General features: G+C 35.0%; 1 protein-coding gene across 1 annotated transcript; it reads left to right on the forward strand.

Moving 5' to 3' along the window:
* The first annotated feature begins 3,756 nt into the window (after nt 1–3,756).
* Nucleotides 3,757–6,190, forward strand: LOC100022595 (olfactory receptor 11H4-like). Its single transcript, XM_056809962.1, has one exon. It carries the CDS (start codon nt 4,142–4,144, stop codon nt 5,072–5,074), a length of 933 nt encoding a protein of 310 aa, XP_056665940.1. The 5' UTR covers nt 3,757–4,141; the 3' UTR covers nt 5,075–6,190.
* Nucleotides 6,191–22,944: the final 16,754 nt, after the last annotated feature.

The raw sequence follows: 22,944 nt of genomic DNA on the forward strand, positions 1-22,944 counted from the left end.
TACACAATTCAGCTACTTTTAAATACAGTAAATAAATATCTTGACATGATATGATTCCATAAGGCAAGAATTATTTCATTTTTCCCTGCATGCCTAGACAGTATCACAATACTTGTATGTGACTGGAACTCAATAAATGTCAGTAGATTGACTGATTGATGATAGCATTTGTAAAAATTATTTGGAAATTTATGTTATTTAAAAGGATGTTTCATGCATCACCAAGATAAGGGGCTCCATAAGGATTTCTGAACTTCTGTAATATTTGGTCCTCATCACCAGAAAAGAAGTTATTTTTTAAAGTATTGAATATGAAACATTACTGGGTTCTCATCATTCTGAGTTCCTTGCAGATTAGGTAGCAGTCAGAAATGTGATGATCTGACTATCCATAAACTCTGGGCAGTAAAACAATGCTTCCTGGTAAGTTGTTGGACAATATAATACAAACTTCAATCTTTAATCTCAAACTTACAAGTATTTGATTTTTTTTAATTCTTCTGGAGAATGTTCAATGTTAAAGTCTGATTAAAATATCTCAAGATGATACTTACAGAAAAAAAAACTGAAAAAAAAATGAGTTGCAATCTTATTTCCCCCGGACCAATTAAGAATTTCTGCAAATTCATTTCTAACCTCAAAAAAATTAACTCTATCTCTTTGTTCTGTCTCTGGTCCAACATAAGTCATAATCATTACATTAAAGGAGGGGAATTATATTGATAAGAACAGTTCAAAGTAACAGGGATCTCCAGGCAATGATTCATTAGTGAATCAGGGGGTTGATCTGTTTGGGGACTTTTCTTTGGTGAACTATTTCTTGCTGGAATCCAGTGTTATTGGGATTATTAAAAGTTCAGGTTGGAGACAAGTCAATAGCTCAGTGTATTGAAAGCTAAACCTAGAGACAGGAGGTTCTGGGTTCAAGTCTTGAATCAGACCAAACTATGTGATGCTGGATAATGCTGGATAAATCACAAAAATTCCATTGCCTCGCCCTTATGGCTCTTCTGCCCCAGAACCTATATACAGTATTGAATCTGAGACAGAAGGTAAAGGTTTTTAAAAAAAAAGTTATGGCTTACGGTTCAAGGGCAATTGGCTTTGGGAACCAGAAGAAGAAAAGTAACCTCTTGCTGAAAATATATACAAGAGCCAGGAGAGGCTTTTCTAAGCCATGACCAGTGAGTCAGAGAAATAGATCACAAAAGAACCAAACTAGGGGTTTCATAGATGTAAATCTCAAAGGAAGAATCTTAGAAGAAAATGACAGGTGACTGGAAAAATTGTTTTGGCTCAGAAAATTCCATAACTTAAGGAACCAGATCTATCAAAAACAGAATAATAAGAATTTTAGGCAAAAGAAAGACGTGGAAGAAAAATTTGGGTTCTATTTTTAACAAGTCTGTTACTTTAAAAAAGAGGTCAAAAGAATAGATTTTCCTCATTCCTCTGGCATTCTTTCTGCTAGTCAATGCTATCTTGTATTTTATATTAACCAGAAATAAAGATAGAATTACACAAGGAAGACTTTTTTAAAGGATACAAAGTTCATTTTTGAGGTTAATTTTGTTGCTCTAATAGAACTTGAAAAAAAATAATTTGAGAGATACTCTTTTTTTAAGTATTTATAACATTTTTAAATTTTGAATTCCAAATTCTCTCCCTTCTTCCAACCCTTCCCCCATCAAAATGGGAAATCAGGAATATTACATCAGTTATGCATGTGAAGTCTTGTAAATATATGTCTATATTGATCATGATGCAAAAAATGCAAGAAACTTTTAAAAATTATACTTCAATATGCACTAAGTTCATGATGGGAACATTTTCAAGGGGAACATTTTCCCTTTGGAGGTCAATAACAGTTTTCATCATGAGTCCTTCAGAATTGTCTTGGATCACTATATTGATCAGAATTACTGTTTGACAATTGATCATCATTACAATATTCCTTTTAATGTTCGCAATATTCTCCTGGTTCAGCTCACTATACTTTACTTCAGTTCATTTGTGAGTTTTCCCTGCTTTTTCTGACATCATCCTGATTGTCATTTCTTACAGCACAATAGCCTTACATTACAATCATATATTGCAACTTTTTAACCATTCCCCAACTGAGGAGAATCCCTTCAGTTTCCAATCCTTTTCCAACATAAAAAAAGCTACTATCAATATTTTTAATATATAGGCACTTTTTCTTTTTCTTTTATCTCTTTTGGATATATATTTAGTTGTAGCATTGACAGGTAAGAGGGTATACACGGTTTTGTAACCTTTAGGGCATTGTCTCAAATTATTCTCCAGAATGGTTGGACCAGTTCACTATCTGTCCCTACTTTTCTATATCTTCTCTATCATGTGGGGTTGAGATTTTCCTTTTCTTTAATGTTAATGGATCTGATAGGTATAAGGTGGTATCTCAGAAGTGTTTAAATTTTCAGTTCTCTTATTAGTAGCAATCTAGAGCATTTTTTTCTTGACTTGTTAACTTTGATTTCTTCTTCTGTAAACTATTGATAATCTTTGACCATTTATCAATTAAAGAATGGCTATAATTTTTATAAATTTGACTCAGTTCCCTATTTATTTGACAAACTTCCTATATATTTTTATATTACTTCACTGTCTGAGATATCTTTCAGTAAAATGTCATTTTCTGATTTTCTTTTTCAGTTAGGTCTATTTTTGCTTTTGCTTTGTCCAAGACTGATTGATACTTCTACCTTTTTACTTCAGCTGAAGCATAATAGATTCTGCTCCCGCTCCTTTCAAGTGTATCTCTTGTAAACAATATATTGATAGATTATGATTTCTAAAGCATTCTGCTATCTGTTTTCATTTTATGGGTGAGTTCATCCAATTCACATTCACCATAAAAATTGCTAACTATACATTTCCCTCCATCCTATTCTTTTTTACCCTACTCCCTTTTCAAAAGTCAATTTTGCTTCCGATTGTTTTAATTTATCCTCCTTCTTAAAATCTCCCCCTCTTATTCCCTTCCCTTCCTACTTCCCTGTACAATAAGATGGATTTCTATATCCAACTAACTGTGAATGTGTATGTGTACATATATTTTGCTTCTTTGAACAAGTTCTAATGGAAATGAGGTTCCAATGTTGCCTGCCAACACTACCCCATTTTCCTAGTCACTCTAAAAGCTCTTCCTTGAATGCCTCTTTTACATGACAAGAGATATACCTTTAAAGATGATCTGTGGTCCTAGAAAACTAAGGTCAGGGCCATAGTGTACCAAAAAGGTCACATCCCTTGATTTAGTCTATAAAAACAAAGAATTCTTTCCTTAACAACAAAAAACTCACTCTTCAAATTAATCCTGTAGTGTTTTTCAGCTTAGTCAAAGGTAAGTTAAAGAGAAATTTCTTTAATTTAAGTATTCTAAAAACAGAACTCCTGCATTTAGTCTGATAACCAATTAAATCTATTTGAGTGAGGCTTCCTTCCTAAACTTAATTAAATTTATGTCCTTAATAAGAATGAAATCAAGGACTTTGGAATAGAACATTATATTCTTTGCATGACTAGTTGAAAGATATTTCATTAAGATTAGACAAATTACTTCAAAGTAAAATATTATTAACATTTCAGAAAATAACCAGACTGTGGTGTTATGTACTGCCACAAAACTAAAACAAAAAAATAAGTAAATATTTTGTACTAGAAAAAGTATCAAAACTAACATAGAACAAGCTTTGTAAGTTGAATTATCTCCCCAGCTGTCACTGTATCCTATATCTATTAAGATTTCTCTTAAATAACAAATCCTCCTTAACCAAGTAAGAGATGGACACAATCTTAATGAAGAAATGGAAGGGATATCTTATGGTCTTTTCCCTACAGGGATTCGAGCCTTTTGTAGCCAGGTAAGCAAAAAATAATGGTACCTTGAAGTATGAAAGGTGGTTCAAGAAAGTTGAGTTATGGGCTGGTTTGGCCAAAAATTAGAGAGGTGAAAGGAAGAAAAGATTATTAAAAACTGGTTTCCATGTGACATTTGTTTATTGCTTACCCCAAAAAACCTATATAGGCCTCATTAAAATCCTGTTCTAGGGCAGCCCAAGATGCAAGACAATTGCTATAATTGAGTCTTTTTGTCTTTTCCACAGCTCGGGAATCAATGAACAAGTCAGGAGCACACACTGTGATTGAATTTGTCCTCCTAGGCTTCCCTGGGGACTGGGAGATACAAATTTTACTCTTTTCATTATTCTTAATAGTCTATATCCTGACGTTGATTGGGAATGGGGCCATCATCTGTGCAGTGAAGTGGGACCAGAGACTCCACACTCCCATGTACATCCTACTGGGGAATTTTGCCTTCCTAGAGATCTGGTACATCACCTCCACTGTTCCTAGAATGTTGGAAAATTTCCTCTCAGAGACCAAAGCCATCTCCTTTGCAGGTTGCTTCCTTCAGTTTTATTTCTTCACCTCTCTTGCTGCAACTGAAATCTACTTCTTATGCATCATGGCTTATGATCGTTATCTTGCCATCTGCCACCCATTGCACTACCCAATCAAAATGACCTTACAGCGCTGTTACAGCTTGATATCTGTGTGCTGGGTGCTTGGTTTCCTAAGCTATTCTCTAACTACTGTACAGCTCTCCCAGCTGACATTCTGTGGTCCCAACATCATTGACCACTTTGTTTGTGACATAGATCCACTCATGGCTCTATCATGTGCCCCTGCTCCTACCACTGAAAATCTGTTTTATATCATAAGTTCCCTCATCCTCTTTCTCTCAATTATCTACCTCCTTGGATCATATATTCTGTTACTAAGAGCTGTGTTGCAAGTTCCCTCAGCAGCTGGTAGACGTAAAGCCTTCTCCACATGTGGATCTCATCTGGCTGTGGTCTGCCTCTTCTTTGGAAGTCTTATGATCATGTATGTGAGCCCAACATCTGAAAACTCAGGAGAAGTACAGAAGATAATAACCTTGTTCTATTCAATTGTGACACCATTTTTAAACCCTCTAATTTATAGCCTCCGAAATAAGGAGATGAAAGCTGCCCTGAGAAAATTCATTGGAATATCATCAGAATAAAGCCAAATATATGTATATATTTGACATATGATTCCATTTTCTAATAGTGGATAATTCAATTCAACAAACAGTGATTGCATGCTTGTCAGGGGAAAACCCTAGAGGAGATAGAGAGGTAAATAATTGAGAAAAGCAAAGTCTCCTGCTACAACTGAAGGTTATACTTTGGGGGTAAGTTGATATGTTGGGGACATGGCATAGTGGATTAACTACTGAAGTCTATTCACATTCCTAGAACAAAACCCTGCTCAACGGAATAGCTCTATCATTGCTCCTCTTGTTACTTGTGAGATCAAACAGGTTTCCCAATTGTCTGCCATAATCCTTTTCAAGATTTCCAGATGATTGGAGGTTTAAGGGCCATATCTTTCCCATGCAGCAGCTTACCTCTATAATCAGCACTCCCATCATCATCATCATCATCATCATCATCATCCTTTCTGCCCCCTTCTACATATTTTGCTTAGAGACACAGAACAATTTCTTGGCTTTTCCTACTTCTAACTCAGACCTGGCATTCTCCACACAATGCCCTTATCCAGATTTCTGCTCTCAGGCTGCCCAGTACTGCAAGCATGGAATGAATGAAGACAGAGTGCAGTAGGTATCAGCTAGAGTCCCTGGTTTCTCACATTTATTATACACTGTGCAAGTAAATTCAGAAAGATAACAATAGATGAATTCAAGTATATGCACACATGGAATTTAGTGTTCCAGAGACTGTCAAACACCACAAGTATCCTAAATGAAAGGAAGTACACAGCCTTAAAGAAAGATTCAATTTGCACTTTAGTAAAGAAGTAAAAGAGGAAATACCTAATTTAACAAATAAAATAATACTTTCCTATGTAATTTCAAAAGGTAATTATTTGGCTATGATAGATTTTCCTTCTCATTATTGATTAAAATTAGAATTATTTCAATCAATATTTGCTGAATTGAAACAAGAATTTGTAAGATATTAGTTTGTTCATAGCATTGTCTTGTCATTTGAGGATACCAAAAAAAAGTATAACCAAGACTTATTGCTCAATAAATGAATGATCAAAAATATGAGCACTTTTTGATTCCATATTATTCATTTTTAAGTGAATAATCTTATAAAAACCAAAACCCCAAAACATGTACCCCCCCAAAAAAAAAACAAGTGATCAATTATATGCTTTCATCTACATTCCTAATTCAAAAGTTCTTTCTCTGGAAATAGATAGCATTCTTTTTCATAAGCCCCTCACAATTGTTCTGGATCATTGTATTGCCATTAGTAGCAAAGTCTATGAAATTTGATTGTTATGAGCACTTTTTAAGAGTTTCATATTATAAATTCTATTAATTGCTATTTAGAAATGGGCTACAAATCAATAATAATACAAAAATACAAATTAAAACATATATGAAATTTTGCCTCTCTGACCAAAATAACAAAAATTATAAATAATAAAGGTTTTAGAGGTTGTAGGAAAAAAATAAACACATATATTTTGCTTCTAGAACTGTGAATTGGTCCATCCATTTTGGCTATCCATTTGGAATTATGAAAAAAGTAACTAAAATGATCATATTATTCTACTAGAAATATAACCAAGAATTCCAAAGAAAGAAACAACAGTCACAGCAAGATTCTATGAGGTATATTCAGTGCCATACCTATCAAATTACCAAGAATCTTTTTTACTGAGTTAGAAAAAATTATAACAAAGTCATTTGGAAGAACAAAAGATCAAGAACGTCAAGGGAAATAATGAGAAAAAGGTAAAGGGTGAGGGCCTAGCAGCACCAGATCTTAAACTATACTATAAAACAGTGGTCATCAAAACAACATGGTACTGGCTAAGAGACAGAAGGGACGATCATTGCAATAGACTTGGGGTAAATGACCACAGCAAGATAGTGTACGATAAACCCAAAGATCCCAGATTTTGGGACAAAAACCAACTATTTGGCAAAAACTGCTGGAAAAATTGGAAAACCATATGGGAGAGATTAAGTTTAGATCAACATCTCACACCCTACACCAAGATGAATTCAGAATGGGTGAATGACTTAAATATAAAAAAGAAAACTAAAAGTAAATTAGGTAAACATAGAATAGTGTACTTGTCAGATCTATGGGAAAGGATAGGTTTTAAGAATGAATAATTTTGATTACATTAAATTAAAAAGGGGTTCTACAAACAAAACCAATACAACCAAAATTAGAAGGGAAGCAACAAATTGGGGGGAAATCTTTATAACAAAAACCTCTGAAAAAGGTCTAATTACTCATATTTATAAGGAGCTTAATCAATTGTACAAAAAAATCAAGCCATTCCCCAGTTGATAAATGGGCAAGGGACATGAATAGGCAATTTTCAGATAAAGAAATCAAAACTATCAATAAGCACATAAAAAAGTGTTATAAATCTCGTATAATCAGAGAAATGCAAATCAAAACAACTCTGAGGTATCACCTCACATCTAGCAGATTGGCTAACATGACAGCAAAGGAAAGTAATAAATGTTGGAAGGAATGTGGCAAAATTGGGACATTAATACACTGCTGGTGGAGCTGTGAATTAATCTAACCATTCTGGAAAACAATGTGGGACTATGCCCAAAGGGTGTTAAAAGACTGCCTCCCCTTTTATCCAGCCATACCACTGATGGGTCTATATTTCAAAAAGATCATAAGGAAAAATACATGTACAAAAATATTTATAGCCATGCTCTTTTGGAAAATGAGGAGATGCCGTTCAATTGGGGAATGGCTGAACAAATTGTGACATCTGCTGGTGATGGAATACTATTGTGCTCAAAGGAATAATGAACTGGAAGAATTCCATGTGAACTAGAATGACCTCCAGGAATTGATGCAGAGTGAAAGGAGCAGAACCAGGAGGACATTGTACACAGAGACTGATAACTCTGTGGCACAATCGAATATAATAGACTTCTCTACTAGCAGCAATGAAATGATCCAGGACAATTCTGAGGGTCTTATGAGAAAGAATGCTATTGACATTCAGAGAAAGAACTGTGGGAGTAGAAACACAGAAGAAAAACAACTGCTTGATTACATGGGTTAATGAATATATGATTGGGGATGCAGACTCTAAACGATCACCCTAGTGCAAATATTAATAATATGAAAGGGGGGAAAGAGGGGGAGGAACATGATTCATGTACTCATGGAAAATATTCTTAATTAATTAATTAAATTTTTGAAAAAGATTCTATGAGGCAGCAAAGTACTGGAAACAATGTAGATGCCCATAAGATGGGGAATAACAGCAAACCATAACATATGAAGTATATAATATGATTTTTCATTCATTGATAAATGGGAAGATTTATATGTACTGATGTAGGCAAGAAGAACTCAAGTTCTGACTGAGAAGGAAAAAAAAAAGAAGAAAGATCCTAGAACACAAATAAGGGAACATACTTGCCTCCAAATGACATAACTATTAGAGGGGGGCATATTAGTGTAGAACATTGTATATTTTATTAGATGTGGTGTCTATGAGATACTTTTGATAACTTTTTTATCATAAAGAAGGGTTTCATTTTAATGCTGGAGTGCTGAGGTGACAATAGTATAAGCCTAGAAATAATTGTGATATAAAATAAAAAACTTCAATAAAATATTTTTGAAGCATAAAAACAGAATCAGGTAGACTCATTACCTTCCGAACATATCTGATCTTATGAGTGTCATTGTGGTATCACTGATCTGTGCCATTTGAATCATTTTATTTGGTTTTCCTATAAATTCCAGGGAATAGATAACATTTTTATATAATCTACTCATTCTATTTGTGCCTGAGGCCATTTACTGAGGATTGTGATTTTAGAAGTTAAAATTAAGAATCTACTAGGGTGTAGCAGTTAGGTAGTTCAGGGGATATAAAGTTAGGTCCAGAAATAGGAGGTCCTGGGTTTAAATCTAGCCTGACACTTCCTAGCTATGTGACTAGGCAAGCCACTTAACTCAAACTTCCAAGCCCTCACCTCTCTTCTGCTTTGGAACCAATACTTAGCATTGATTCTAAGACAGCTGGTAATGGTTTAAATAATAAATAATTTTATATAGATTAGGTTACACTGACTCCTTGTACCATTTTTTAAAATTTTCCCAATGACATGAAAAAATTATTCAAATCATTTTTCAAAATTTTAAGTTGTGAGTTCTCTTCCTACTCAGCTCTCTCCCCTCCATGAGATAGCAAGCAATTTGACCTAAGTTATAAATGTGCAGGCAAGCAAAACATATTTCCATGTTAGTCACGTTGTAAAGAAAACACAGACCAAAAAACAAAACAAGGAAAAAAGTGTCTTTTTAAAAATATACTTTAATCTTATAATTATACCTAAAATCCCAACCCTAACTAAAATATATAAAAAATCCTAAATCTATCTGCCTTCAAGGGCAGTTTCTTATGCCAGGGCCAGGTCTGGCCTACTCTGTCTACACTGACTATCTAAGAATTTAATCACTATCTAACTATCTATCTAAACTAATCCATAAGCATTAATTACCTACAACCTCCTTACAAGTTGTTAAGGCCTTAAATCCATTTTCTCTATCCCCAACTGTCAGTTAGTCTCAACTGCCATTGTCAGAGACAGGGAGACAGACTCCTGCTCTCTAGGGAACCCAGAGACAAAAGACCCCTTCCAACTGACACTCTTACTTATTTACCTCCTTCGTCTCCTAGGTAACAGAACCTTCAACTCCCTTTCACAGAGGCTGTCTGTTAACTAATTCTTACTGAGAAATGTTTCTGCTCCTTTGCCTTTTAAAGGGACAGGGGGAGACATTAAGAAAACTTCTTTAATAGCACCATACATTTTACTTTTATGCCTTTCAATTAATTGTATCTCTATGAAAATGTCATCACTATATAAGAAATTTTCAAAGTCCTCTGTATTTTTACATTTTCACTCAGACTACCTTCAAGATATATTTAACTTATGATCACAATTTATATAAATGAGAAAATGGGTGTATGAGTTAGAAGTACTGTCACCATTTTAGGTAAGGTAGTATGCATTTTGGAATGGCTCTAAACTCTGAGAGACTACATCTCCCAGGACTCTCTACCTCAACTTCCTCAGACACATCCCACTTCCTTTGTGGGAGGTATCTGAGAAAGTATGAAAGAGAGAATCCCAAAATTTTGGCATCCTTTCCTGAGAAGTTTCTTTTGCCCTCAAAGAGCCTCCCCCTCCCTTTCTTTCCCTCCCTCCAAAAAAAAAGTTTTGGTCCCTGCATAGCTGCCAGAGATCAAACTTCCTCTAGCAAATGCAAAATCTTTCTTTTTTAACCCAAAATTGTGGAAAGGAAGCAAGACTGACAGTTTGTGGGGGAAGGACCCAACTGGGAGTGGCAGTTGGGTCTTGTGACTAGCACTTCCTTCCTGCCGTGTGGGACTTGCTTCTGGGTGTTAGAGGAGAGAGGAGCTTGTTCAGCCCAGTCTGGAGTGGCATGCTCTTCTTGGTTCAGCTGGAAGATTCAGGCCCAGTCGCTTCTGAAGGTTAGACCTGTTCTTGTTTGCTTTCTATCTACTGCTAAGATTCTGAAGTATACAAAACTGGACTGATAATAGAGGAGACGGAAGTGGGAAAACCCTCCACCAGCGTCTAGGGCCTAGCCCTATACTCTGAAGCTAAGGAAAAACTCCAATTCCAACTGGATTATTAAACTTTATATTATTTGAATTCACAGTCAGATAGTCAGATAAGTGGACTATCTTTTCTGGTCATAGAGGGAGCTGAAAATCAGTTCAGTCATCAAGGCAATAAAAAACCTTATCGGACCCCTGCTGTTTCCTCTCAGCAGGGGGCATCTCCCTCCCTTGCCTCACCAAGCTATATACCCTTTCTTCCCTTAACTCCTCATTACCCCATACAAACCTCCCATTATTCCCTATTTATCCCCATTTTTTCCAATCCTATTTCCTTTCCCAATAAATATTACACATGTAAAAACAGTTTCCAACATTTTTCAAAGAACACTGAGTCTTAAATTCTCTCCCTCCTTCCCTACCCTTCTACCCTTAACCCTTTTTGAGATGGTAAACAATTTCATAGAGATTTAAATACACAATTATGTAAAACATCCCATTTCTTTTCCCAACAAATATTACAAAATAAACCCTGCCAAATATCCCTGAAGTCTAGCCTGATTATGTTATGCACCTTAGCCTACCTCTAAAAGGCTCTGCTTGGGTTAATTTCCCTACCAAGGCTGGAATGACCTGGTTATCTTCCTTTCCCATTCTTTCCCTTCCTTTCCCTACCTTTCTCTCCAATTTCCCTTCCACAGTAGCAAGCATGAACCAAAAAAGAATTAGGTAAACCCTAGGTTTAGGTAAACTTTCATAGATATTTTCTTCCTAACATACTACCACAAGGGAAGGAACTGATGCCATCAAGTTTTCAAAACTAGATAGAAATAACCAGCATCATATGAATGTGAAGGGAGTCCAGTACTATTTGAGGTCCATAGGAAGGAGATGCCAAATGGGAAAAATCTATAGTGTAACAACAGAATAGCAGAATACCAAAACAGAATGATCAGAACAACTGGGGAGCACACAGCTAAGGAGCAACCAAGCATAGAACCAGGATTGTAGGAGGAAACCTGAGCAGTCATTTCATTGTGCTATGAATCATGTGTATTGTATAGATTCCAAGTATAGACTCCAACTACCTTCCAACTATCCTCAATGAAAGACTTTTGTTGACTCTCCCTTGTATATTATTGTATAAATAAAATTTTCTGTGTTTACTATAAGATATTTCAGCAGTTGCCTTGCTACCTTTTATATACCTTCTACACAACCCATTCTCCCTCCACTCTACTGCCATTCCAAGCCTGACTATAATCAAATTCAATATTCCCATTGCTCCTGGAAAGAGTTTGTCAGTCTTCTCCTTTATCCTCTAATATTCCAAAACAAAAAACAAAAAATTATTCTCACTAGCCACCACTACCTTTTATCTTGTCTTCCCCTATTAAAAAGTAAGTTCCTTCAGTCAAGAATTAATTACCTTTTTTTGTTTGTATAGATTCCCAGTACTTAGCACAATAGATAAATAGGTGGTTCAGAATGTGGGGTCTTGAGTCAGGAAGATTCAGTTCAAATGTGGTCTCAGACATTTACTAGCTGTGTCACCCTGGATAAATCTCTTAACCCTATTTGTCCTTGTTCCTTATCTGTAAAATAAATTAGAAAAGGAAATGGCAAACTAGTCCAGTATCTTTGCCAAGACAACTCCAAAATGTGTCACAAGGAATTGGATATAAACAAAATAAAATGTAAACTAATCACAACAAAAACAACTTTACTTAGCACAGTGTTTGGGACATACTAGATGTTTAATATATGCATTTAAATCCATGCTTTATAAGACTGAATGTCTAAAAGATATCTGAGGAACCTTTTGGAAAAGCAAAATTAAACCAGATACTGAAGTTTCTTTGGCTTCCTTGAGTAAGGGCATAAAACAAAAAGATTTTTATGGAAGATAATCCCCTCCCCAAAATTATATCCTAGTGTTCGGATACATTGATGAAAGGTGACATCTCATCTGGAATTTGTCATCTCAAATGATTTTGGAGAAGTTAGACAATCTGCTTAGGTATAGATCACCAAGAACAAATCAGAGGGAGGTCAAAACAGACCAGACAGATAACAACAAGGAAGTAGAAGGTCACTTGTACAGAAAGTTTCTTTATAAAATTTGTAATCCATTTTCTCAACATGCCCTCTATTTCTTCTTCCCCAATAGATAGTCTGAGACATTTTCCAGTCTTTACACAAATGCCTCCATCATTTTTCCCTGTTTTGATCATTCAATTTCCTTTCTTGTGTATATATCTCAATATGCTATTTGATTCTTTTGTCCTATCCTTTATCTTTAGACTAAAGTAGTCTAATAGAGAAATAAAATTAGTCAAGGTTTATAGTCTCAACAAGACTCAGTGATGAATAAAATGTCAAAATATCTCCTTCCTTTAAAATCTCTAGTTCAATTATTCACAGAAAGTGAAACATTGTGGAAAATCCAATATAATGAACATTGTTACTACAAGACAATTCCAAGGGACTTTTGAGAAAAAATGCTATCCACATCGAGAGAAAGAACTGTGGGAGTAGAAACTCAGAAGAAAAGCAACACTTGATCACATGAGTTGATGGAGATATGATTGGGGATATAGACTCTAAGTGATCATGCTAGTACAAATATCAATGGTATAGAAATGGGTCTTGACCAATGATACATGTAAAACCCCAGAGGAATTATGCATTGGCTTCATGAGGGGGTTTGGAGGAGGGAAGAGAAAGAACATGGATCTTGTAACCATAGAAAAAGATTATTAATTAATTAATTAATTAATTGATTTTTCCAAAAAATGCTTCCTCGGTATTTTCTGAGAGGATCATTTATGTACATATGAATTATCATGAGTAATGATTAGTTTGTCTAACAAATCTTGGGAGGTTTCCTGCATGCCTTGGATACATAACCAAGGAAAATAAGAGATATTTCTATTGTAATTGGGCTAATAAATATTTTTCTACCGCCTCAGCAGATAACCACCATCCACCATTACACATTTTTTCCTGGGATACTTACTAGTGTGATAGGGAAAGGATGTTTGCAAAAGACTGTGTAATGCAAATGTTAGAGTTATTGACAGGAGCCTGTGACAGAGAGTCACATGGGAGCCTAAGGGTCAGGATCTGGGCAAAGATTCTAAGGTCCCAACATTCTGGGCACTTCTCTCTTGAAGGACCTTGGGTCGGAGGTTTGAAAACAGTTTTCTGGCTTTTGGTGATACCAACTGAAGAGAGGAATCTTTTGAACTGGCTGTTGGCAGCTTGAAAAGAGGACTGAGGACTCACTTCTCCACTGGACCTATTTTGGACAATTTTCATCTGAAGATCCTGGCCCATTTGATTGGACTCCACTTGTGAGATTTGGTTATTGGGGAAACTTATTGTTTTAGCTTAGATAAGATAGGTTAAAATAGATTTATAGAAATTGGGGTTTAAGATTAATTGTAATAATTCTCCTAACCCCTTTTCCTTCCTCCCTTTCCCAAAAAAATAAACCTGATTTTTATATGTTTCCTTCTTGTTCATTCCCCTACCAAATCCCACTATTACAGTTTGGCAGAGCCAGCTAGGTTTATTGTATGTTTAGTATATGTATAGTATTTCTTAAGTATAGTAAAGTAGCCATAGAGTGTTCAGTTTGAAACAACATTCTACATCCTCTCTGAGCTACTAGGAGCTCAGGGGGAAAGCCAAATACAATTCTGAGGGCTTGGCTTGCCCAAGGGGGATTAGTTTAGCTGCATCACATACTCCCAGCAGCCATCTTGGAGTGACCATCTTGGAGTGGCCATCTTGGAAAAACTGATGGGTTTTTTTTGAAATTTGAAAATTGTAACATCTTATTTTTTGTGTATATAAAGAACATTGTGACAATATTATTTTAAATTCTACTGTACCTATTATGGATGCTAACATGTCATCAGGCATGTTAAATACTATGTTAATTTTGTTATGTGAATATATAATGTGTATTCCTTATTTTGTATTTATATCTTTCCCTAATTATTGTCATTACATATTTCAAATGGACTGTATGAAGACTGTAATGGACATGAAGTTATGTGATATAATGGCCTATGTTCCCCTTACTGTTATCTGTGGGTGTGTCATGTACAAGTCTCGTGCCTCTTTGTGCATGTGTGGAAATCAACTAAAAGGTCTAGTAGCTTGGTTTAAAAGGGATTTTGACTTGAAAATTATGGCCATCCACATGAAACAACAAATGGATACACTGGAACACTTCATGAATAACATTAATATGAACCTGGGATATGGAAATGATAGCAATATAAACAATAAGGGGAAAAGGTTAAATAGGTTGGAACAGGAAGAAGCAGCAGGAATAGTGAATCTATGAACCCTTATAGATTTGCCAGCGGTAACAAAGGATGAGGTTCATAAGGTTAGAACTCACAAAACATTTTCCCTGGAGGACCTTAAATCTACTAAAAGGAGAACACCAAATTTTAGTGACAAGCCAAATAAAGTGATTAAGGAGATGCGTAGAATGATCCTGATTTTAATGATTTTGCTCTTTTAATGAAAGCGGTCTTAACTAAGAGAGAGAAAAATCAGTTTATAGAGGAGACAAGATCAGACTCTCTGTTACAATCATGGCCAGAGAACTTGAAGCTGGATACTGCAGACAATGGGGTATATGGTATCCTAATTGAAGCAAGAGATGCAATCCTGGATGTTATGGGGAGATATACAAAAAGGCCCAATGCTTGGTCAAAGTTTGAGGCCATAAAGCAAAAGGTATCTGAAGCACCTGCAGTTTTCCTGGAAAGGATAACCAAGTCTGCTGAAATTCTATCGGTGGATGCATTTGAAGAAGGCACCACTGCCCACATCAAACATATCTTTGTGAAGATGCAGTTGCAAGGGTCAGACAATTCTTTAAGTCAAATTACCCAGATTGGGAAGAGCTTGATCTGGAGGAATTGAAGAGAAAGGCTACTTATTTAACAAATGTTCCAGAAGAAAAAGCTGATGATAAGGATTTCGTTGTTGAAGATTTGAAAAGAAAATTAAGGAAAGCTGAAATGAAAGCTAAGGAAAGTGAAATTAAGGAAGTAAAGGCTGTGGCTGCTTTGAGATCTGTGCAGCCAAAGTATAATAATAAGTATAGGCCTAGTGAGAGGAAATGAGGTCCTAGGCACTGTTTCCTTTGTGATCAGGTTGGACATCTGTAAGGAGACTTCAAATTCAGAAATCAAGTCAGAAGGCAAATTAATACAAGTAATGGTTTTAATAGACAATACAATAATTGGAGTGATAATTATAACAATAACAGATGGAAAAACAATAATAATAATAATAATAATAATCAAAGCAGATATGTTCATCAATGTCAAAATACATTTCACCAAGGCCAACAAGCTCCTAATCTGGATACTATGCAATCATGGGTAAATTCTGGAGTTAAACCAAAATACAACCAGGTACTAAAAGGTGATCAGAGCAAGGGTACAAGTGCTTTATGAAGGTTTTCCATAGGGACATATGAAAATGAATCAAGAAATGAGTGTGGTATAAATGAAAATGAGTTGAGAATAAATGAAATTGAGAGTAATGAAAATAAGGTAGATGATAAAAATGAATTAATTGACTCAAAGGAGGATATAATTAGTGTAAATAATTGTACAGAGAAAAAACATTGTAATATAAATTTAATAGAAAATCCTAATGAATGTAGAATAAGAAATTAATGAAGAATATAAACTAAATAATAATAATGAAATTGTAAATGGGAACAATGATACTAAGATAGATAATTTAAGGACCAATGAAAGTCATATAAAAGCTGATGATTTAAAATCCTGGGAAAGTCATGCAATTAAAGCAGACGTAAACTTGGATGGACAGGAAATTACTTAGTTTTGTACTGATGTTACTGTGATTGCACCAATTCTTGAAACCTTCCAACCTCCAAATAGCACTGAAGTCTATGTTTCTGTAACTATAGGGGATCACATATATGATCTTTTGGTGGATACTGGAGCCAGTAAATCAGTTTTGCAAAGTTTTCCTAAAGATTGTAAAACTGTTAGTACTATGGAAGTGATTGGAGCTACTGGAAAACCAGAGAAAGTAGCAAAATTACAACCTAAAATGATAACTTTAGGTCCTTCATCTGTGGAACATGCATTTATTTGTATGCCAGAATGTCCAATGAACCTTCTTGGGAGGGACTTGCTTTGTAAATTATGAGCAATGATTCAATGTACTGACACTGGGGATATGTCATTACAACTCCCAGAAGAATCTCTGAAAGCTTCTCCATTGCTGTTCTTAGATTCAGTCAATGCAGAGAATGAGTTGGATTCCATCTATCCAATTCATGAGGAAATACCAGAAGACTTATGGTCAAAGTCTTCCACAGATGTAGGTCTATTGAAATCAGCTATTCCAATAACAGTGAGAACCAAGGAAAGACCAGTTCCTTGTGTTCCTCAATACCCTTTGAGTAAAGAAGCTATAGAATGGATAAGACCTATCATTGAGTCCCTAATTCAACAAGGGATCATAATACCATGTTTCTCATGCCCATACTACCAATAAAAAAGCAAAAGCTAGATCAAGATGGCAGAATTGTCTACAGATTCATCCAAGATTTGAGAGCTGTAAAAGATCATGTAATAAAGACTCATCCTATAGTACCAAGTCCAGCTGCTATAATCTCATCCATTCCAAGTCAAGCAAGATATTTCACCATGGTAGATTTGTGTTCAGTGTTTTTCTTGATACCAATTCATGAGGATTCTCAAAAGATCTTTGCTTTCACATGAGAGAAAACCAAGGGGACTTGGACTCATCTTCCACAAGGATATTGTGATTCTCTGAGTCAATTCTCACAAATTTTGAACAAAGACCTTAAAACAATAACACTCAAAGAGAGTAAAGTAGTACATTTTGTAGATGATATCCTCCTAGCATCTCCATCTACTAAAGTGGGTTTCAGAGATAGCAAGATTCTTTTGATTGAATTATATAAACATGGACATAAAATCTCTAAGGCAAAATTTCAGTGGGTATTGCCTTGTATTGAATATCTTGGTTTTGTGTTGTCAGAGAGTTCCAGAAATAACACTCAGAAAAGAATAGCTCATATCCAGAAACTGAGTGCACCTAAGACCAAAAAGCAACTCAGAGCTGTTCTTGGAACAACTGGTTTCTGTATACAATGGATACCTGGGTATAGTGAAATTACTAAATATTTAACTGATCTAACCAGGAATATAGAACCAGAACCTCTGAAACTCAAAGCTAAACGTCTGCAATCCTTAAGGATGCTTAAGGAAGTGATTTTATCTGCACCAGCTTTTGGAATCCCAGACTATACTAAACCTTTTCAATTACTAGTGAATGAGACAAAAGGAATTGAATCTGGTCTACTGACACAGACTTTAGGACAAAATTATCATCCAATTGGATACTATAGTTGTCAACTAGATTCAATTGCTACAGGTACAGTTCCTTGTTTAAGGGGTGTAGCTACTGGACCTCTGTTAGTTCAGAAGTCATCAAACTTAGTTTTGGGATGTCCATGGATGGTATTTTGTTCACATCAAAAAGAAGGACTAATGGGGAAATTTTGTACTCAAGCTTATTCAGACCAATGAATATCTAAGTATGAGATTATGCTTCTAGGTAGTAAAAACATCAAGTTGAAAAGGTTTAGTGTATTAAACCCAGTTATACTTCTTCCTGATTTGCCAAAGAACAGTGATCCATTACATGAATGTGTAGAAGTAGTAAATCTATTGAATATGCTAAGGATGGATTTAAAAGACACTCCAATCAAAAATCCAAATTTGGTTTTATTCACAGATGGTTCTTCATATTTATTTAATGGAATGAGATGTGTGGGTGTTGCAGTTGTCACAGAATTAATTTGATACACTGTGGTGTGGATCATTACCTAGTAACATTAGTTCTCAATGTGCAGAGTTGGACACTTTAAAGCAAGCATGTCTTCTGGCTGATGGTAAAAGTGCAAATATGTATACAGACTCCCATTATGCTTTTTCAGTGTGTCGTGCTACAGGAAAGATCTGGAAACAATGAGGTTTTATTACTGCATCAGGAAAACCAATTGCTTATGCAGGAATAATAAATTAGTTGTTCAATGCTATCCAGAAGCCAAAACAGTAATCCATTGTAGAAGTCATACTTATGGTAGAGATTCAATTGCTAAAGGAAATCATAGAGCTGCAATGAAGAAGATTACAGGATAAATGGATACTTGCAAAAGAATAACTATTCAAGAGGGAGGAGTGAAGAGAAAGAAAGATCCAAAGTAAGGTTAAGTATGTTGTGTACAACAGTAACATAAAACCAACATAACAGTAACACTGACATTAAAATAATAAAACAATACACCATAGCAAAAGTAACAACATAAGACATAAATACAAAACATAAACATGGTTAGGTTATATTGAATCACTACTTAAATGAGTGAAACAATGTATAGTTAGGGTATTAACAGTGTTATAATTAGCTATAGATAAGTTAGTTACTAACAAAATGTAGTTAGATACTTAGATTTAGTTTAAGTATAAAATTCTAGTTAGACAGAATTATTTTGAAGATAGGGATTAGTTAGGTAGGATTAAATAAGATAAGAAAATTAGATCCTGACTTGCACTATATCATACATTACACAACAAAAACAGCATGACATCACATACCAAACAAAATTGTAAATAAATATGTAAACATATATAAATAGGATATATAACATTATAAATTAATTATATTATACAGTATGTATATATGTAAATATATATGTATATTATGAAGTGTACATAAGTGTATATACGTGCATGTGGATAGCGTACATGTATATATTGTGTTATGCACCTTATGTATATATGTGAAATTATGTTCATAGCTCACTTATAGCTAGTGTTACATGTATTTGCATAAGTGAGTTTAAAGTTTGGTTTTATTTTCAGTGTAAAACTTTGCAATGTTCTGTTTATTGTAATTTTCAAAAAAAATTTCCTAAGTTTAATGTTAATGTACTGCAATTATCTGTATTAGCTGATAAAAGTATTTTGAATTTGATGTTGGCAGTTGTATTCATCTTTTGTTTGATGTTATTTGCTGTTTTGCTTTTGCTTCTGTTTGACATTTGTACTTGTTCATTATTTAATTCCTTTTCCTTTTCCTTTTTCCTTGTTAAATTCCCTAGAATACTTTAGTGTTAGTTAGAGTAAGATAGTTTAGTGTAGGTTGTTTGTTATTTTGGGTAGATTTCTTACTGTAGGTAATTGGTAAGTATTTCAAATTGTGCACAAATACAAAAATCGTGTTTCCAACATGATTTTTGTTTCGTGCAAAAGGGGGGAATGTGATAGGTAGAGGACATTTGCAAAAGACTGTGTAATGCAAACATTAGAGTGCTTGACAGAAGCATGTGACAGAGTCACATGGGAGACAAAGGGTCAGGATCTGGGCAAAGATTCTAAGGTCCCAACAGTCTTGGCACTTCTCCTCTGAAAAATTCACTTCTTTGTTGACAAAAGTAAAGCCTAGATTCCATGTTTTTAAGGAATACTTTATTCTCCCTGATAATCTGGATGATGGAGGAAAAAGTCCTTGAGTCTCTTTACTTTCTCTTCTAGAAGGAAGAAACGTTGGCTTATTAAAACTGGATAGCAAACAGTTGGTTGTAGAAATACAAACATTACACACCAAATGCAAGCTATTCAAAATCATCCCTCTAGGTGATTCTCACTGAAAGTGAAATCCTTGGTCCTTTGCCTTGGTCATTGCCAGCTGCTACATCCTCAAGTGTATACCTATAATCATTAGTACCTATTCAGACCATCATAATCTTGGGGGCAAGTGTGTGTCCTAGCTCCATTTTCTCCACAGCAAAAAAAAATAAATAAATAAATAATAATTCTAAGTATTATCTTTATAGGAAAATTTTATGGTAAATTATTTATAAATAGCTTCAAGTCTGAAGTTATCACTCTCCTTGCCTCTCTAGAAGCCAATTAATATTTTAAAATTTTCCTTTCCCTTCCCCTCAATAACCCCCTTAGTTTGTATTACTTATCTTGCCAACTACCTCCTCATTCTCTTTGAGGGTTTTTTCTCCTCCATCTCTTCCACTTTTCCTTCTTTCTTTTCAAATGATTTTCTTCCTGTTTCCCTTTTCTTTTTTCATCCTCCATTTTTTTCTCTTTTCCTAAAGTTCTCAAGTCAATTCCTTATATTTAAGTTCTAGTCATAAATCTACTTAACACAAATCTTTATCCTTAAATGCTTTTTAAAACTTCCCAAACTTGTCTTCCTCAAATTCAGTTTCTGGCATTTTTTACAAATTCAAAGCCCTTCAAAATACCTTTACACAATCTTCTTTTTCTTCCCTTCTCCTTCTTAAGTTAAAGCTATCCCATTGGTCTTTCTCTTCCTATAATGTCTTCTGCCACAGAAGTTAAGAGAGTTATATTTGATTGCCTTAAGATGTCAATGATAGATGTGAAGTGATTAGACAAGTTGTAGGAATGTAGGAAAGGGACAGAGTAAATTTTATTGATTAGCTTTAAGAGGAAAATAGGAGAATTTAGATACAAGCCCTGGGATAGGATTCTGACAAGGAGTAAAGGACTGTAGGAGTTTTACTGGCATTAACAGTCACTCTCTCTCCTGCTTTTGACTCAGCTGGAGGTCTATAAAAGCCCCTCAGGGGGAGCAGGACTGAAATAAGAGTTCCCCAGGTAAAGTTGGGGGAAAATAATTGAGGAATACAAAGGTTGAAATTAGAGGGACCTTGCCTGTAGATAAAGACAAGGGGAAAGATAAGAATCAAAGACACAGACACAGTGTGAGGTTGGAAGGGTCTCACAACTGATGGCAATAAGTATGTTTTAATGTATAGTGGCTACATCTTTTAAAGGTATAAACTGCAGAAAGTAAAAGCAATAGTCTGTGAGAAAAGTCCATGGGAAAGTGTAATAAGAATGTAGATAGTGGTTCCAGGAATTGGGGTAAGATAATGTTTCCAAGAATTACAGATATGATACCTGGGGTAGGAATGATTACAAGTGTCATCCAGGGTTCATGGAATGGTCAGCAATCTTGTTATGAGAAGCTAAAAGGTGAATGTGAGGGTACTGGGACCAGTTCTCAGACAGACCATGAGATCTCAACCTCTGATGAGGGCTCTCAGATCTTTATCTTAGATGGACCCAGAGTTATCAACCTGTGACATCTCCTCCTTCTTTGTTTGTTTAAAAAGCAATTTTAGACTACATATCATAGAATGAAGCCAATGGACGATGGAGAATATAACAATATCAGTGGATGTGATCAGGATTAACAATTTTAAGAAATAATTGATAATAAGTATGCTGTTTAACAAATGACTAATAATAAGCATGAGTATATAAAATCAAAATGAGGATTATCAGATATACAGTTTGAAATACAAAGCAATCAAAAGCAAGCTATAATCTATGTTATGCATTACAATAGGCAAAATGTTATCCACAGTTGCATTTAAAATTATTTTTTATCAAATTTCCCCTTTTCTTAATTGCTGAAGTTTGAATTTAAGTTGATGAGAGGTAGCTTAGAGTTGACCATAAGGTGCCATGAAGACTCTAATAAAACAGGGAATGGAAAGGCAAAGGATAAAAGCCAGAAGGGCTATTGCTACTATGGTAATTAGATGAGGGAGGCCTAAAGGATTATATATTTAAGGCTTGAATAAAATCAGCTGGGTGAAATGAGAGTAAATTATCTAGATGGCTTTGGGATATGTATAAAATATCCATATGAAGTTGTTCTAGACAGTTAATATCATTGAATTTGCTCCATTGGTTGAGGAGGTACTGTTTCATTAAGTCCCGTGCTGATTCATTTAGGGTTAGGGGGGAAACACAAATTGCAGTATAATCAGCATGACAAGCAAGTTGTGGCCAAAGAACAATGGATTGTATATGATCTCCAAGCCAAAGAAGGTTGTTTTCTAAGATGGCTAATTTGGACTCTTTGTTCAAATCTATTTGTTCGTGTGTGTTCCAGGTGTTGGATATGTTAGCAGTGAGTTTATTAATGTAAGCAGTTAGGATTTCTTGTGTAATAGTAATAGCTGCAGTAGTGGTAGATATAAACATCATAACAAGGGAAATTATAGTTGTGATAAAAAGACCAATAGCTCTTTAGGCACGCATTAATTCATTTTGGATTTGTTGGATCATGTAGGCACCCTGGAAATGATACCAAGGGGTAGAAATA

Source organism: Monodelphis domestica, chromosome 1 (assembly GCF_027887165.1).
Source record: "Monodelphis domestica isolate mMonDom1 chromosome 1, mMonDom1.pri, whole genome shotgun sequence".
NCBI lineage: Eukaryota > Metazoa > Chordata > Mammalia > Didelphimorphia > Didelphidae > Monodelphis > Monodelphis domestica.